A 15,680-nucleotide genomic window follows, 5' to 3' on the forward strand; every position below is an offset into this window, starting at 1 on the left:
GAGGGGGAAGATAGGCCGAGTTCAGTTTCCGTCTCCTGAGGACTTAGTTTAATGAACATAAACTTATAAAGAATAAACATTACAAATTATTTTATCTTTGCATGTAGTGATAAGAAAGAGCTCTCGTAGGTGGGAGTGGTTACATTCGAAAACTTGCTGGAATTAGCAAGAATACTGGCAGATACTTGGAAGTGCGCCGATTTTTGTGAGGAGACAGGATTTTTTTTTTGTTTGCTATTTGTGGTGAGGTCTTATGGGACCAAACTGCTGAGGTCATCGGTCCCTGACGAGACAGGTATGGCAGTGACCCAGACGAGCATCGAAGTTGGTGTCGTGTTGCAGTACGCGGAGTCGAGCACGGCGGAGCACCTGTACGTGGACTACGGGAACATCACGAACGTGGTGACGGTGGGGGACCGCGTCTTCGTCGACGACGGGCTCATCTCGCTGATGGTGCGCAACGTGTCCGAGGACGCGGTGCAGTGCGAGGTGGAGAACGGCGGGAAGCTGGGCAGCCGCAAGGGCGTCAACCTGCCGGGCGTGCCCGTCGACCTGCCCGGCGTCTCCGAGAAGGACGCCGGCGATCTGCGCTTCGGCGTCGAGCAGGGCGTCGACATGATCTTCGCCTCCTTCATCCGCAACGCGCAGACCGTCCGCGACGTGCGCGACGTGAGTGAGCGGGCAGGTTTTCTTAACACCGCTCCTAGCACACCATGTCCACGTTTCCTATCCTCGTCCAAACTGAATCTCCCACTCTGCAGCTGTGTCTGTCCTGCTTTGAAATGCCCTGCAAGATTTGAACTGTGCATCGGCCACGATTCGCACCCAGAACTTTGACTTTTACACGTTTCCTATACTCGTCCAAACTGAATCTCCCACTCTACAGCTGTGTCTCTCCTGTTTTGAAATGCCCTGCAAGATTTGAACTGTGCATCGGCCACGATTCGCACCCAAAACTTTGACTTTTACACGTTTCCTATACTCGTCCAAACTGAATCTCTCATTCTCCAGCTGTCTCTGTCCTGTTTTGAAATGCTCTGCAAGATTTGAACTGTGCATCGGCCAAGATTCTCACCCAGAACTTTGTCTTATGCGGACAGTGCTCTTAACCACTGCGCTATTCACACAAAGTCCACGGAATCTGTAAAGTGCAAGATTCATTTTGCAAAACATCGCGTAGGCAGGGGTAAGCCATTTTTCGATAATGTTCTCCTTCTACAGTACAACCAGGTGTGGAGAGTTTCTGTGATATTTGGGAAGTAGGAAATAGGTGAGAGGTTTCACACTGAATATTCACTGACTGCGGCTAACAAACGGACAGTACAAACTTCCTCTCACCGATCTGATTCACAGTGACAGGATCTGTAGGGCAGGACTAGGAATTCAGCGTATGTGAACAGGAAGGCACAATTCTCAACCGTTCTCGAGAAGATCAAGTTTAAAAAGTTTTTGGCATGTTAATATACTTTGTATAATCGCAAGTATTCAAGCAGTCCGCAGCCGAGCGAGTAAGGTCGTAGCTTCACAAGTGCGTGCTCCCTAGATTGAATCTTGCTATTGGTACTTTTTAAAAATTCCTTCATTATTCTGCCAGCAGATTTGTCATGACAGTGGAAATGATCAACATTCAATTATTCATTTAGTACTTATATAATATTTATCCTGGAAAAGGGAAAAACATTTTTGTAAGGAAATTGAAAATTATAAAACGATACATAAGAACTTTCAGTCAAATTAGTACAATCATAACATTTATATTACTGTATCTACGTTTGTGACAAGTATAATATATAACGTGTTGAGCGCTGGACGACTGATACTCATCGTAGAAATATGGAAAACAATAAACGTGTGATGAGCGTGAAATTTTTGCATACGCATGATTTCTCATTATGTCTATTGCAAAACACACTTGATTTACATTCATATATGATTCTCGGTCATCACGCAATTAAATGGCGCACTACGCATATTGAAGCACATCACTGAATATTCTTACAGACGAATGATGACGTGCGATTGATCGAATTTTTATGCAGCCTTCTCTAGAAGCTATCTTTCTATTCTGTTGGATGAAGTACAGGCAATTTTGTAGCCGCTGTATAAGGTTCTTCGCCTGTGTGTAAAAATAAACGTCGCAAGGCTGCACAAATGAAGTTATTTTATTTTATTACTTTATTATTTTAACAGGGTATTTTATTATTTTTAATAAGGGCCGTTGTGGCCGGGAGGTTCTAGGCGCTTCAGTCCAGAACCGCGCTGCTGCTACGGTCGCGGGTTCGAATAGTTAGGTTTAAGTAGTTCTGAGTCTAGGGAACTGATGATCTTAGACGCTAAGTCCCATGGTGCTCAGAGCTATTTTTAATAAGGTATCGGTAGCTAGATTCGATGCAGGTACCTTGCGCTTGTGAAACTAATTGCCTACTTCCTCAAGTAAAATTGAAATTCGTCGTAATGTGTTATGGGATGAAACTGCTGAAGTCATCGGTCCCTAAGCTTACACACCACTTAATCTAACTTAAACTAACTTACGCTAAAGACAACACGCACACCCATCCCCGAGGGAGGACTCGAACCTCCGACGGGGGAAGCCGCGCCTTCCTCAGGTGTGACCGTACAAATTATACAAACAGGCCTAAAATTTTTCGAACTCGATTTTCTCGAAAATGGTTCAGAGCTGCGTTTTGCTGTTTACATATGTTGAAGAACTAGTCGTTCCCTACACACCCTGTCAATATGAATCAAATGCGGGAAGGGAAGTTCGTACACTGCCCTTGTCAGCCAGCGGTCGACGCGCCTCAAACCGCATGAGCCCCTGGGGCCTCCTCCATGCAACCCGCAACTGTTTTATAAATAAACATCTTATCATTGGGAAAGATTGTAATTTCGCGCCAAAACTGAAATCCGAGTAACAGTGACGGCCGAACGAACTGACGACAAATACTGCGGCTCGCCACCAGTGCCGGCCGATCGAGCGAAACGAGTTATTGTGCGTCCGCGGCGCTGTGCGAAACTAACAACTAATTTGTTTTGAATTTTGGTAAGAGTGACCGTTTTCTGTTTCACACATTTCAGTTCACAAAGCTAAATAACGTTTATGAAACGCAATAATACGTCTGTTATTTCAGGATTTACTCGTGTTGAGGACTTAATAATTTTCAATGGTGGCTTAAAAAAAGAGAACGTTACTAGAAGAAAATAGTGTGTTTAACGATACAAGGGCAGATTTATACTTCCTTACTGATTGTGAAGGAGAACCCCTATGATTAACATGTCAAAAGACTTTTGCTGTTCAAAAATAACATAATCTAAAACGCCATTATGGAACGAGCATAAGGCAGAATTTGAATTTCTTGTGCGTGGTTTATGGAAATGTAACATTAACGCAAAAAGATGGGAATTTAAGGAGATGGGACCTGGATAAACTGAAAGAACCAGAGGTTGTACAGAGTTTCAGGGAGAGCATAAGGGAACAATTGACAGGAATGGGGGAAAGAAATACAGTAGAAGAAGAATGGGTAGCTTTGAGGGATGAAATAGTGAAGGCAGCAGAGGATCAAATAGGTACAAAGACGATGGATGGTAGAAAACCTTGTGTAATAGAAGAAATATTGAATTTAATTGATGAAAGGAGAAAATATAAAAATGCTGCAAATGAAGCAGGCAAAAAGGAATACAAACGTCTCAAAAATGAGATCGACAGGAAATGCGAAAAGGCTAAGCAGGGATGGCTAGAGGACAAATGTATGGATGTAGAGGCTTATCTCAATAGGGGTAAGATAGATACTGCCTACAGGAAAATTAAAGAGACCTTTGGAGAAAGGAGAACCACTTGCATGAATATCAAGAGCTTTGATGGAAACCCAGTTCTAAACAAAGAACGGAAAGCAGAAAGGCGGAAGGAGTATATAGAGGGTCTATACAAGGGTGTTGGTCTTGAGGACAATATTATGGAAATGGAAGAGGATGTAGATGAAGATGAAATGGGAGACACGATACTGCGTGAAGAGTTTGACAGAGCACTGAAAGACCTGAGTCGAAACAAGGCCCCCGGAGTAGACAACATTCCGTTAGAACTACTGACAGTCTCGCGAGAGCCAGTCCTGACAAAACTCTACCATCTGGTGAGCAAGATGTATGAGACAGGCGGAATACCCTCAGACTTCAAGAAGAACATAATAATTCCAATCCCAAAGAAAGCAGGTGTTATCAGATGTGGAAATTACCGAACTATCAGTTTAATAAGTCACAGCTGGAAAATACTAACCCGAATTCTTTACAGACGAATGGAAAAACTGATAGAAGCCGACCTCGGGGAAGATCAGTTCGGATTCCTCAGAAATGTTGGAACACGTGAGGCAATACTGACCCTACGACTTATCTTAGAAGAAAGATTAAGGAAAGGCAAACCTACGTTTCTAGCATTTGTAGACTTAGAGAAAACTTATGACAACGTTGACTGGAATACTCTCTTTCAAATTATGAAGGTGGCAGGGGTAAAATACAGGGAGCGAAAGGCTATTTTCAATTTGTACAGAAAGCAGATGGCAGTTATAAGAGTCGAGGGGTATGAAAGGGAAGCAGTGGTTGGGAAGGGAGTGAGACAGGGTTGAAGCCTATCACCGATGTTATTCAACCTGTATATTGTGCAAGCAGTAAAGGAAACAAAAGAAACATTCGGAGTAGGCATTAAAATCCATGGAGAAGAAATAAAAACTTTGAGGTTCGCCGATGACATTGTAACTCTGTAAGAGACAGCAAAGGACCTGGATGGAAGAGCAGTTGAACGGGATGGACAGTGTCTTGAAAGGAGGATATAAGATGAACTTCAACAAAAGCAAAACGAGGATAATGGAATGTAGTCGAATTAAGTCGGGTGATGCTGAGGGAATTAGATTAGGAAATGAAACATTAAAAGTAGTAAAGGAGTTTTGCTATTTGGGGAGCAAAATAACTGATGATGGTCGAAGTAGAGAGGATATAAAATGTAGACTGGCAATGACAAGTAAAGAGTTTCTGAAGAAGAAAAATTTGTTAACATCGAGTATAGATTTAAATGTCAGGAAGTCATTTCTGAAAGTATTTGTATGGAGTGTAGCCATGTATGGAAGTGAAACGTTGACGATGAATGGTTTAGACAAGAAGAGAATAGAAACATTTGAAATGTGGTGCTACAGAAGAATGCTGAAAATTGGATGGGTAGATCACATAACTAATGAGGAGGTATTGAAGAGAATTGGGGAGAAGAGGAGCTTGTGGCACAACTTGACTAGAAGAAGGGATCGGTTGGTAGGACATGTTCTGAGACACCGAGGGATCACCAATTTAGTATTGGAGGACAGCGTGGAGGGTAAAAATCGTAGAGGGAGACCAAGATGTCAATACACTAAGCAGATTCAGCAGGATGTAGGCTGCAGTAGGTACTGGGAGATGAAGAAGCTTGCATAGGACAGAGTAGCATGGAGAACTACATCAAACCAGTCTCAGGACTGAAGACCACAACAACAACAACATTAACGCACTCAAATCGTCAGAAAAGAACCAACAAAATGTTTTTATGATTCAGATTCGAAGTAACATGTCAAGTGCTTTAGTTGCGGCTGGGAATCTGAAAAAAAACCTCTTACTGAAGATGTGGACAATAATTTATGCGAGAAACTTCTGAAAACGGTGCGATTATTTAAATGGTTCTTTTCATCTATCGAGGAAAGTGATAACATTTCAGGTTTGGCGCAGCTACTAGTATTTGTTGGCGGAACTGATCGCAACTTAAATTTTTTTAGGGAGTTTTCCAGTTATGCAGTTTGAAAGAAATAAAATTATTTCGCCACTTAGAACACGCGTTAAAATTGTGAGGTCATGGTTGAGCTTTAACCGTACCCCTGTAATGTTATTAAGACCTGCATCCAGTGGCCTTTGTACAGAACAGATAGCTCCTCATAAGACCATGTGAACTCTTAAACAGAAGTTCCACTATGGATAGTTATACGAGACATCTGAAGTTAAACAGAAGTGGTCGAGTCATACACGAAACGTGGGCACCATACCTCACAAAGTTTACTGAGTAGGGTTTCATCTAAATCTGGGATGAAACAAAAGGTCACAAGGAAGTTCTGTCTATTACTAAAATGTCTGGATCTCGCTTTTGAACATAGAATGGGTAAAACAAGTAATATTAGGGTTATGAGGTTACAAGTGACCTATATCAACATATACAATAATACCTTGACATAGGTGGATAAACTTTGTATGAAAGAGATGGTGAGGAGTGAAATTAACTATATCCACGTAAATAATCAGTGATTGCTGAGTTAACCATAAGAATGAAGGATCAGATCCAGAAAAGAACATGCATCCATCGGTTACCTTGCCTAACTGCCTGTTGAGTTGAACTCGCTGAGTGCAAGGACGAATTTAGAATATCAAAACCTAACTCGAATCAGTGGACTTTGTGGCCATCTTGAAACATCCCTTCGACTGCTTTTCTGAATGCAATTCTACAGCCCACAGAGTTTGGCTCCCTGATCTCCCATTGCCTGCATCACTGTGGCGTGGAACGTAAGGAGTCCAGACCAGAACATTCCTGCCATGGGACCCCGGCTTTCAGCACTAATGCTTTTATGACAATGACATACTTGCCATTCTTCCCCTGTGCCCCTTCGTGTTTTTATCGTCAGCAAGCCAACTCCAATTTCCAGAAATGAAATAAGAAGTACTAGTTAGCCTTGCACCCACTGGTATCTATTTTACTTATCTACATACCCTCATGCATTACTTGTGGTAGAAATTTGGAAATTTGTGGTAAGGTGTTATGGGACCAAACTGCTGAGGTCAGCCGGCCGGTGTGGCCGTGCGGTTCTAGGCGTTTCAGTCTGGGACCGCGTGACTGCTACGGTCACAGGTTCGATTCCTGTTTCGGGCATGGATGTGTGTGATGTCCTTAGGTTAGTTAGGTTTAAGTAGTTCTAAGTTCTGGGGGACTGATGACCACAGATGTTAAGTCCCATAGTGCTCAGAGCCATTTGCTGAGGTCATCGGTCCCTAAGTTTACACACCACTTAATCTAACTTAAACTAACTTACGCTAAGGACAACACACACACACACACCCATGTCCGAGCGAGGGCTCGAACCTCCGACGAGGAGAGCGGCGTGGGCCGTGACAAGGGGCCCTAGACCGCGCGGCTATCCTGTGTTGCGCATGACCTGTGATTAGCTTTAATTTAATCGTCTTATTGAATTGAATGGCTCATTAATTAGGGCACAGAGTGGTATTTTTTCTGTAATAGTATCAACGCATTTATCATGGCTAAAATTGGTAAGCGTTACAACTGATGCAGGGAGAAACATGACTGGACAAAACAAAGAGTCTAGTCAGTAGAATTAACCTAAACTGACAGGGATCGATTGGGATATTCCATTATTTTTCCATTGTATTGTCTACCAAGAAGCATTATGGTACAAAGTTCTTTCATGGATAGAAGTAATAGTCATCGTGGTATCAACTGTAAACTTCATCAGAAAAAATGCGTTATACATTTCAAATTTCAAAAGTTTGTCAGATGTGGAAGCAGATCATTCAGATATCCTGTATTATTCTGAAGTGAGATAGTTAAGTAAAGGAGCAATACTGAAATGATTTTGGCCTGAGGAAAGAAATCAGCACATTTATGATATAAAAGGTAAATGTGTTCCAGAACTTACAGATCCTTAATGGTTTATAGACCTTGGATTTTTGACAGATTTAAGTACTCAGTTAAAAATGCTGAATAAGAAGCTACAAGAAAAAATAAATTAATATTTTATATGCACACAGACGCAAGGTAAGTCGAAATGAGAAACATTTTGTTAAGAAAACATACTGGTGAGAAAATGATAGATCATTTCCAAACTGCAAAAAAAAAAAAAAAAAAAAAAAAAAAAGAAAAAAAAAAAAAGAACAGGAAGTTGGAATAAATTTTCATGGACAAAATGAAATGGATTTTAACAAGAGATTTCAACGGGAGATATTGTGGCTTCGAGAAAGTTTCTGGTGAATTGCAGGTTTTTGCAAACCCTTTTGCGTGTGCTATTGATGATGTACCGAGTAATTTAAAAATCAGTGTTACTGACCTTCAGTCTACACACTAAAAATATTTCTATGAAATCAATAATCTTGTTAAACTTGATGGTAGTTGGCCATCTAACTGGAAGAACTGAGATGGTCTGCTCAGCAAATAATTACAATTTTTGGCAGCACTTGCTTACGTGAGCAAATTTTTTAATTCTCAATTACAGAAAAAATAAATATTGTCCTCGTTCCACAGATTAGAATTTGAGAGCTATTGCATGTTTCTACGACAGAAACGAAAGCAAACACCCGGCAAACAGCCAGTCAAATATAGTCTCAGAAATCACTTTAAATTTTGATTGGACTCGCATGTGTAATAATTTTGTAGCTGTCACTTGCTTTGTTTTTTTGTCTCATTTCCTTTTTGTCATTGTTCCTACTTATTAATTAAATGATGATAAATAAAATGTAAAAGTAAATATCTGTGTTTTTGCATTTGTAATATCATCGTATAATTACAGGTACACAATTTTTAAGAAATGTGACCCGCCTTTATTTCATTTTGCCACTATACGATCCTTACATTCAGAAGGTTGCCGACCACTGGGCTAAGCCAGTTTTCTGCAACAGCCTTTCTTCCGGGAGTGCTAGTTGCGCAAGGCATGCAGGAGAGCTTTAGTGATGTTGGGTAAACTACGTGGGACGGAAATAAATCTATGAGTGCAAGTCATGAGTCGCGCCGGAAGGCTCACGTCCTGATCCGGCTCACAGTTTTAATCTGTTTCGAAGTTGACTCATTATTCTGCCACTGTTGTTTCCTACGTGGCCGACACAATCGTCCGGGATTTCTTCCTGTCATTGTGCAATTTTTGATCTATAGTACTGTAAGTTGTTTTTCGAATCGTCACCAGATCTGTAGCTCTTGTGACGGTTAATAAATCAAAAGGAAGTATGATCGACTCAGTAACCTCAAGTGAAAATTACGTTAAAAGAAGTGGTGTAACCAAGTTAGTGGTGTATGAATGAAGATGATAGTCGGACTTCCTGTTATAACCGTTACTTCCTGCCTCTGTCTTCAGATAAGTATTTGTTTACTTCGAAAGAAGTTCTGGTCTCGTTGGCCGTGACAGCTTCGGAGATCGGACCCTATAGCAGGCGTGTTAGACGGGGAGTGTTTGAAAAGTGAAGAATTATGGACAGGGGGAAGGTTACAGAAAGTATATTGACTCAATCAGAAAAAAGGAATGTAAGGCAGCTTGTACAGTGCGGAAAAACCAACAAAGCACAATATCGGATTATCAGTGACGGTAGCCTCTTCTCCAAGAGAGAAAGAGTTTATACAAAGAAGAACAGAGATAATTAATGAAAAAGTTCGTTCTAGTACGCCGAAAATCCTAACAGGACAAAAGAAATAGAGGGAGAAACTGGATGGACATGAGAGTAATCGAGACTCGTTGCAAAGGCCGGCGTGTGCGGTAAGCTTACCAGAATTGCCTCGGAGTGCTGTTTACAGTTGTCTCGCAGCAGCAGTCGAGTACATCTTATCTCGACGTGACCGAATTGCTACCACTATTAAACTCTGCACGTCTGACACCAAGGTAGTGGAGGTCAGAGCATCCTATACACAAGCTAAGATGGCCGCAGACTTCTGCGCCAATCTTCACGAACGATCAACACCCGGCAAACGAGAGGAGAGATTACGTAAGGGTGGGCCGGAGAGTGTATCTTGGCTAGTTTTATGGCCTAGGTGGAGTGCACGGGGGAGGGTGTGCTGGTCTCCATCGCTACTTCTTTGTGGTGGGAAGGGAGGGGTCTTCCGAACTCTCAGGTTGGATATTCAATTGTAGTGCCAACTTGAGGGATCGGAGAAAGAACTTGTTCTTCGTGACTGCATCTTTTTAAGCTGCATTATGACTACTAGAGCCTGCCATCTTATTACTTTATGCAGGCCGTAGTGCTCCACACAGACCTTATAGCCAGCATCCATGGCCACCACCACGCAGCAAAATTGTGCTACTCAGTTGAGGCCATGGGCACTGTTGTCCATGCTGCACCATGTGGAGGTGGGGCTGTGTGGAGTTCTTTTGTCTACACTTTGCTGTTATCCCTTATTTACATGCAGCAATTACATTTATTTTTTAAAGAAAAATACAGAAATTTTGAAGTAGGAAACTATAAATTTATGTTATAATTTAAGAAGAGAATAAAGGAAGACAGGAAATAGTAGATATAGATATCCCTTCACCAACACCACTTGGGTCTTGGTATTGAACTTCAAGTCCAGCGTCCCATTTTAGTATTGTTCGCATGAACATTCCTCTTCGGGAAAAATCGGTTTGTTCAGTCCATGCGGATCTAATCTATATTACTGTTGTTTCTTAGACTTCTGTGTGAATTTATGTTTGTTAGGTTACATAACAACTACTACCACTAAGTAATTTATTAAAAAAATTCTGCTTGGCTTTGAGCAATATCCTGGATCAGTGTAACCTAATTAACTATACACTGTTCCTACGTAGATGTAGAAATATAAAAAGCCATTACTAACGTATTATTAATCTTGTAAATAGTGTTTTGTAGAATACAACTAGACTATTTTCAGCAGTGGACCAATTAATTTTGTATAATTGCGTTGTGTATTTACACTCTTTGATTTTGCTTGCTTACTTTATATTAAATGTGTATCACATTCATATTATTACATTTACATTGATGTATTCATTTATGTAACTACTTAACAGTGTTGGTTACAGATTTAACCTTGGTTCTAGAACAATATCTAACCGTGGACTATTCTAATTACTCCCACATTTAATTAGACTCATTCATAATCAGATATAAATTGCAGTCCTTCATTAACGTCCACGTGAGTAGTCGTGCACGTTTCACTTGTTTTATGTTACGTATATTTTGTGTGTCTACGTTATGTCGGTGTTGTTACTGTCACTCGTATCATCGTCAGTACTGGAGCTACTCGTGCTATCTGTGTCGGCCCGTCTTCGTCTTCTGCGCCTTCTGTATTGATGATTCTGTTCGTATAGGTCATGTTCTGCTTTTCAGATGTTGTTGGCGATTGCGTTCAACTATGTTTAAGTATCTGGGTTCCTCAGCGCATCATATAGTGTTGTTTCCGTTCTACGTTATTACGCAACTGCCTGTATCTAATGCATTTCAAAAGAAAGTTTTCTGGGGAATCAATTTCCCCCGCATGTGCAACGATTGGTTTCTGAAACCGACATGCGTCGCAAGTGCGTGAGATAAGGGCCATGTCCAGTCACAAAATGAACCATGCCTCGTCTGAGGTTGACATGGCACAACCGTAAAATGAATAGACTCGACGACCCTAATCAATGTCGTCCCAAACTTTCTGCCAAGTGTCCACCCGCAAATTTTTTAGTTGGCGCCTGTCTTCTGTGTGCTGCCCAGTGATCTGCAATACCATATTGTTGCTCATCCGCCTCTGGACCGCCTTTTTTCTCACCGTCCCCGGGCTACGTTGACGTTTGTGATCCGTGTGCAAAGTGTGCAAGAGTCGCTCGGTGTGGAGTCTGTACGACCCCAAATCCAGGGTTTTAACCGCCTGCCACCCTAGCTACTGGAGAGGCCCAGAGTGATTTTAGATTTGGTGCGGTACAGGAGAGATAGCACTCCTGCTTCCGCTTTTAATCGGGCCTTTTCTGCCGTTTTATCTGAGCACCACGACCATGTAGCTGTTTTTACGGATGGATCTAAGCAGGGTGACTCTGTTGGTTGCTCTGTCGTCTTTCCGGATCGTGTCCTCAAGGTCAGACCGCCTCCCGAATTTACCATCTTTGACGCAGAACTACATGCCATCTTGCCGGCACTGGAGCAGATGAGACTTTCTCCCAGTATTAGATTTCTCGTCTGTTCAGGTTCTTTGAGAGCCCTTTACTCTCTTCAGCGTTTGTACCCAGCAGATAAAGGAACCCAGACTATCCACGACGCCCTCCTCCAACTACAGCGACTGGGGAAGCAGATGTCTTTCTGCTGGGTACCAGGGTACGCGGGAAATTAAAGGGCTGATCGAGCAGCCAAGGGGGCTTGTCGTGACCGTCAGGTCTTTCAGTTTGCTATCCCACTGCATGCCCTCACCTCGCTGTTGAGGTATAAAGTCTTGAGTCGTTGGGAACATGAGTGGCTAGAAGTGACCGACAACAAGCTCCGTGTGATCAAGCCCACAACTCGGCCGTGGCGTACTTCCTTCCAGCCACGTCGACGGGACGAGGTCATCATTACTCGTCCTCGCATCGGCCACAGCCCTATGACGGATGGATTTTTACTCCGGCGCGAGGACCCTCCGATGTGTGGTGCTTGTGGCGTGCAGATCACGGTGCACCACATTTTATTGGACTGCACTTTATTTGCTGACCAGCGGACTTCAGTGGATTTTCCGGCGGATCTACAATCTATTTTATGCAATACTCAAACGAATGTGGTTCGGGTTTTAAAGTTCTGTGAATTGTCCCACATTTTAACAAGATTTTGGGGAGATATTTTTAATGTGTCAGCGGAGTAGCTGGCGCACCAAAATTTTTCAGTAAGTGGTCAGCCAGTCTCATTTCCCTGTGCTGTTCTTTTAGCTCTTTTGTGGTCTGTTTTCCCTCTTTGATTAGCTATCTGGCCTCCACATTGGTTTTAATGCATGGGAGAGTGCCTGTGCGATAGTCATTGTGTGGTCGTTTCGTGTGCATGCGTGTACGACAGTTTTCGTTCTTATTCACATGAGTTTGTTTTCATCGATGTCAGGGCGCTGATAACCTCGTCATTGGGCGCCCATAAGTTCCCAAACCACACACACACTGATCTGCAATACTCTCTCAGGTTTACCCATCTTCAGCCAATATACTGCAGCCCGATATCAAACGGTTATATCGATCGGGTGTATTCCAAGTAACACATACAACGAATCAACTTGTGATACCGAACGCCCCAGATAGTCTAAGGAGCACACTCCTCCGCCCCCGCCTAACAGTGATAATGTTCATGACGAGAGCGAGTTTATGTGCCCACGTACTAGCTGCAAAGCTCAATACGGGCTCGAAAAGCGCACAGTGGTACATTCTTATGTGTGTGAGCGGTAGTCTGTATCGTGTCGAGTTTAGTGTCGTTATTTGCGAAGTATGCTTTCGGCTTTGTTTGTGATTAGTCGCATGTGTTCACTGAAGCTATGTCCTTCGTCAATGTGTACCCAAAGATATCTAGTTTTGTGTTTGTGTTGTTAATTTTAATTGCCGGGTATCTTTGTAGTAATCTTTTAAACATTGGGTACGCTGTTTTTTGTGCAGCTATGGGTAACTTGCTTTGGTTGTACTGTTGTTGTATTGCGTGTAGTATACCACTGGACTTGTTTTCCAACATTGGTAATGTTTTGGGTGATATCACACAGACGTATGACCCAAGTGACATCCAAACACGTGACAACGTTCGAAGTCCGCGAGTTCCGCGGAGCGCCCCATTCCGCTCTCTCACGATGTCTAATGACTACTGAGGTGGCTGATATGGAGTACCTGGCAGTAAGTGGCAGCACAGTGCACCTAATATGAAAAACGTATGTTTTTGGGGGTGCCCGGATACTTTCGGTCACATAGTGTATGTCTATATTGTTACTGCCACCAGCATGTACTATATATATACGTGGTTGTCCTTCTTTGTTGATAATGTACAGGTTGATCGCACTTCGGTCGTCGCTGATGAACTGATTTTGGTCATCCCGATCACAATGCCACGAGGTGGATCTAGCATTGATGTCGGCTGTAATGATCACCTTCTTCCCTCTCGAGTAAAGTGCTATCATCCGAATCGTGTCTGTGTATTGCTGAATTATATGGGAGTTCTGGGCATGTAATGACGCTATTACCGATTTGTCTGTACCCTTGATTATAATATATTACAAAATGTTGGTTGCACAACTGTGTTATTTTTTTTTAGCCTGGGACTCGCGGTCCATTATCACTATAGCAGCGATAGCGCCTACATCTCATATTATCTGAGCTGTTCGGGGGGGGGGGGGGGAGAGGGCAAACATATTAATTTCCCATTTCTGCTGTATGGTTCTTGAATGAACATGACATCAACGATAAACTCTTGGGCCATCCTGCGGAGTTCCGCACTTACAATTCTACTCCTCATAGCACTGAGCTGCAAGATCTTGACGGCTGCCTTGTGTACACGTAGCACTTCACGCCCGGTTCCTCTGGGTCGAAGTGTACACTCTCGCGAGCTCTGACAAGGTCGTCATACATTTTCTTAATGTTGAGACTTTTTGAACGCCGCCTATAGAACTATCTCAGAGATTAAGAAGCTCATTCCCATCAGTGGGTAAGTTTTCCGTCCGAAGGATTATCCTATCCATCTGCTCGGTTGTTGAAGCAAATGGAATAACCCTTCTCATGTGTTAGTCGCATAACTAATGTTTGTGCAGCCTGCAGGATATCCCTTTGCTCGAGGGTGCTGAGCCTGAAGTTCCGTTCAAACGCTCTGCAGTTTGCTGGTTCTTAATTATGATTATGTACTTGTTCATCCAGTGTGTTTTTCGGTTCAGACTTAATGCAATTAGTTACTTTCTGCTTATGACTACATAATTGTTCGTCCTGTATCTTTCTTTGTAAGTTACACACTCAGTCGTTCCTCCTTTGGTGCAGGTCTTGCCTGTTATGTTACACGGGATTATTATTATTATGTAGTATTCTGCCTAGTGGCAGGTCCATGTCTTCGTACGGAGAATTTCTGATTCTACTGTTCTCTGTCTTCAGCTTCTTCCTTCAGTCTGTTGTATCTCCTTCCATCTTTCATGTCGTCCAGATGTTGAATTCTTCTTCTTTCTCGTCCTGCGTTTCTTCTGAGTTTCCCTTCGATGACATCATGTATGAGTCCCTCGTGTCTAAGTACATGTCCAATCCAATTGGCCTTTCTCTGAAGAATTGTACGCAGAGTACTTCTCTTCTCTCCTACTCTTCGCAGTACATCGTCATTTTTTATGCGATCTGTCCACTTGAACTTTTCCATTCTCCTCCAGCACCACATATCAAAGCTCTCTAAATATTTTTTCTCCTTCTTTCTCATGGTCCATGTCTCTGCTCCATACAGTGCAATGCTCCAAATGTAGCACTTTATCAGTTTTTTCCTCAATGCCAAACTCAACTTGCTGGTCAGCAGAGTCCTCTTCTTGTTGAAAGCAGCTCTGGCCATGGCGATTCTTGCTCGTATTTCGATGGTGCAGTGGCATCCTTTGTGATAAAACTTCCCAGGTACTTGAACTGATTCACATGTTCCAGTTCCCGATTGTCATCAGTTATCTTCAAGTGTTTCTCACGTTTTGATATGCGCACCACTTTTGATTTTTCGATGTTGATTCCCATGCCGTATTTTCTTCCCGTTTCTACCAAATTGTTCATCATGTGTTGCAGCTGTCTCTGATTTTTGGCGAGCACTACCAGGTCGTCTGCATACTTGATGATGCCGGTCCTGGGCATTATGGTTTTTTATATCCTTCTTCACGACATATTCCACAAATATTTTGAGGCTCTCTGTAACCCTTCACAGCGTGGTCCAGATCGTAACACTTAAAACATTTTGCAACAACGTTGTAATCTTTGGCTCCTAGAGGATGG

General features: G+C 42.5%; 1 protein-coding gene across 1 annotated transcript in view; it reads left to right on the forward strand.

Annotated features, from left to right (window-relative positions):
• Nucleotides 1-15,680, forward strand: part of LOC126440775 (pyruvate kinase-like) — an 84,968-nt gene that overhangs the window by 31,319 nt on the left and 37,969 nt on the right. Inside the window, exon 3 of the mRNA XM_050090676.1 lies at nucleotides 343-669. Coding sequence (XP_049946633.1) covers nucleotides 343-669 — 327 coding nt within the window. The remainder of the gene's footprint in view (nucleotides 1-342; nucleotides 670-15,680) is intronic.

Source organism: Schistocerca serialis, chromosome 1 (genome assembly GCF_023864345.2).
Source record: "Schistocerca serialis cubense isolate TAMUIC-IGC-003099 chromosome 1, iqSchSeri2.2, whole genome shotgun sequence".
NCBI lineage: Eukaryota > Metazoa > Arthropoda > Insecta > Orthoptera > Acrididae > Schistocerca > Schistocerca serialis.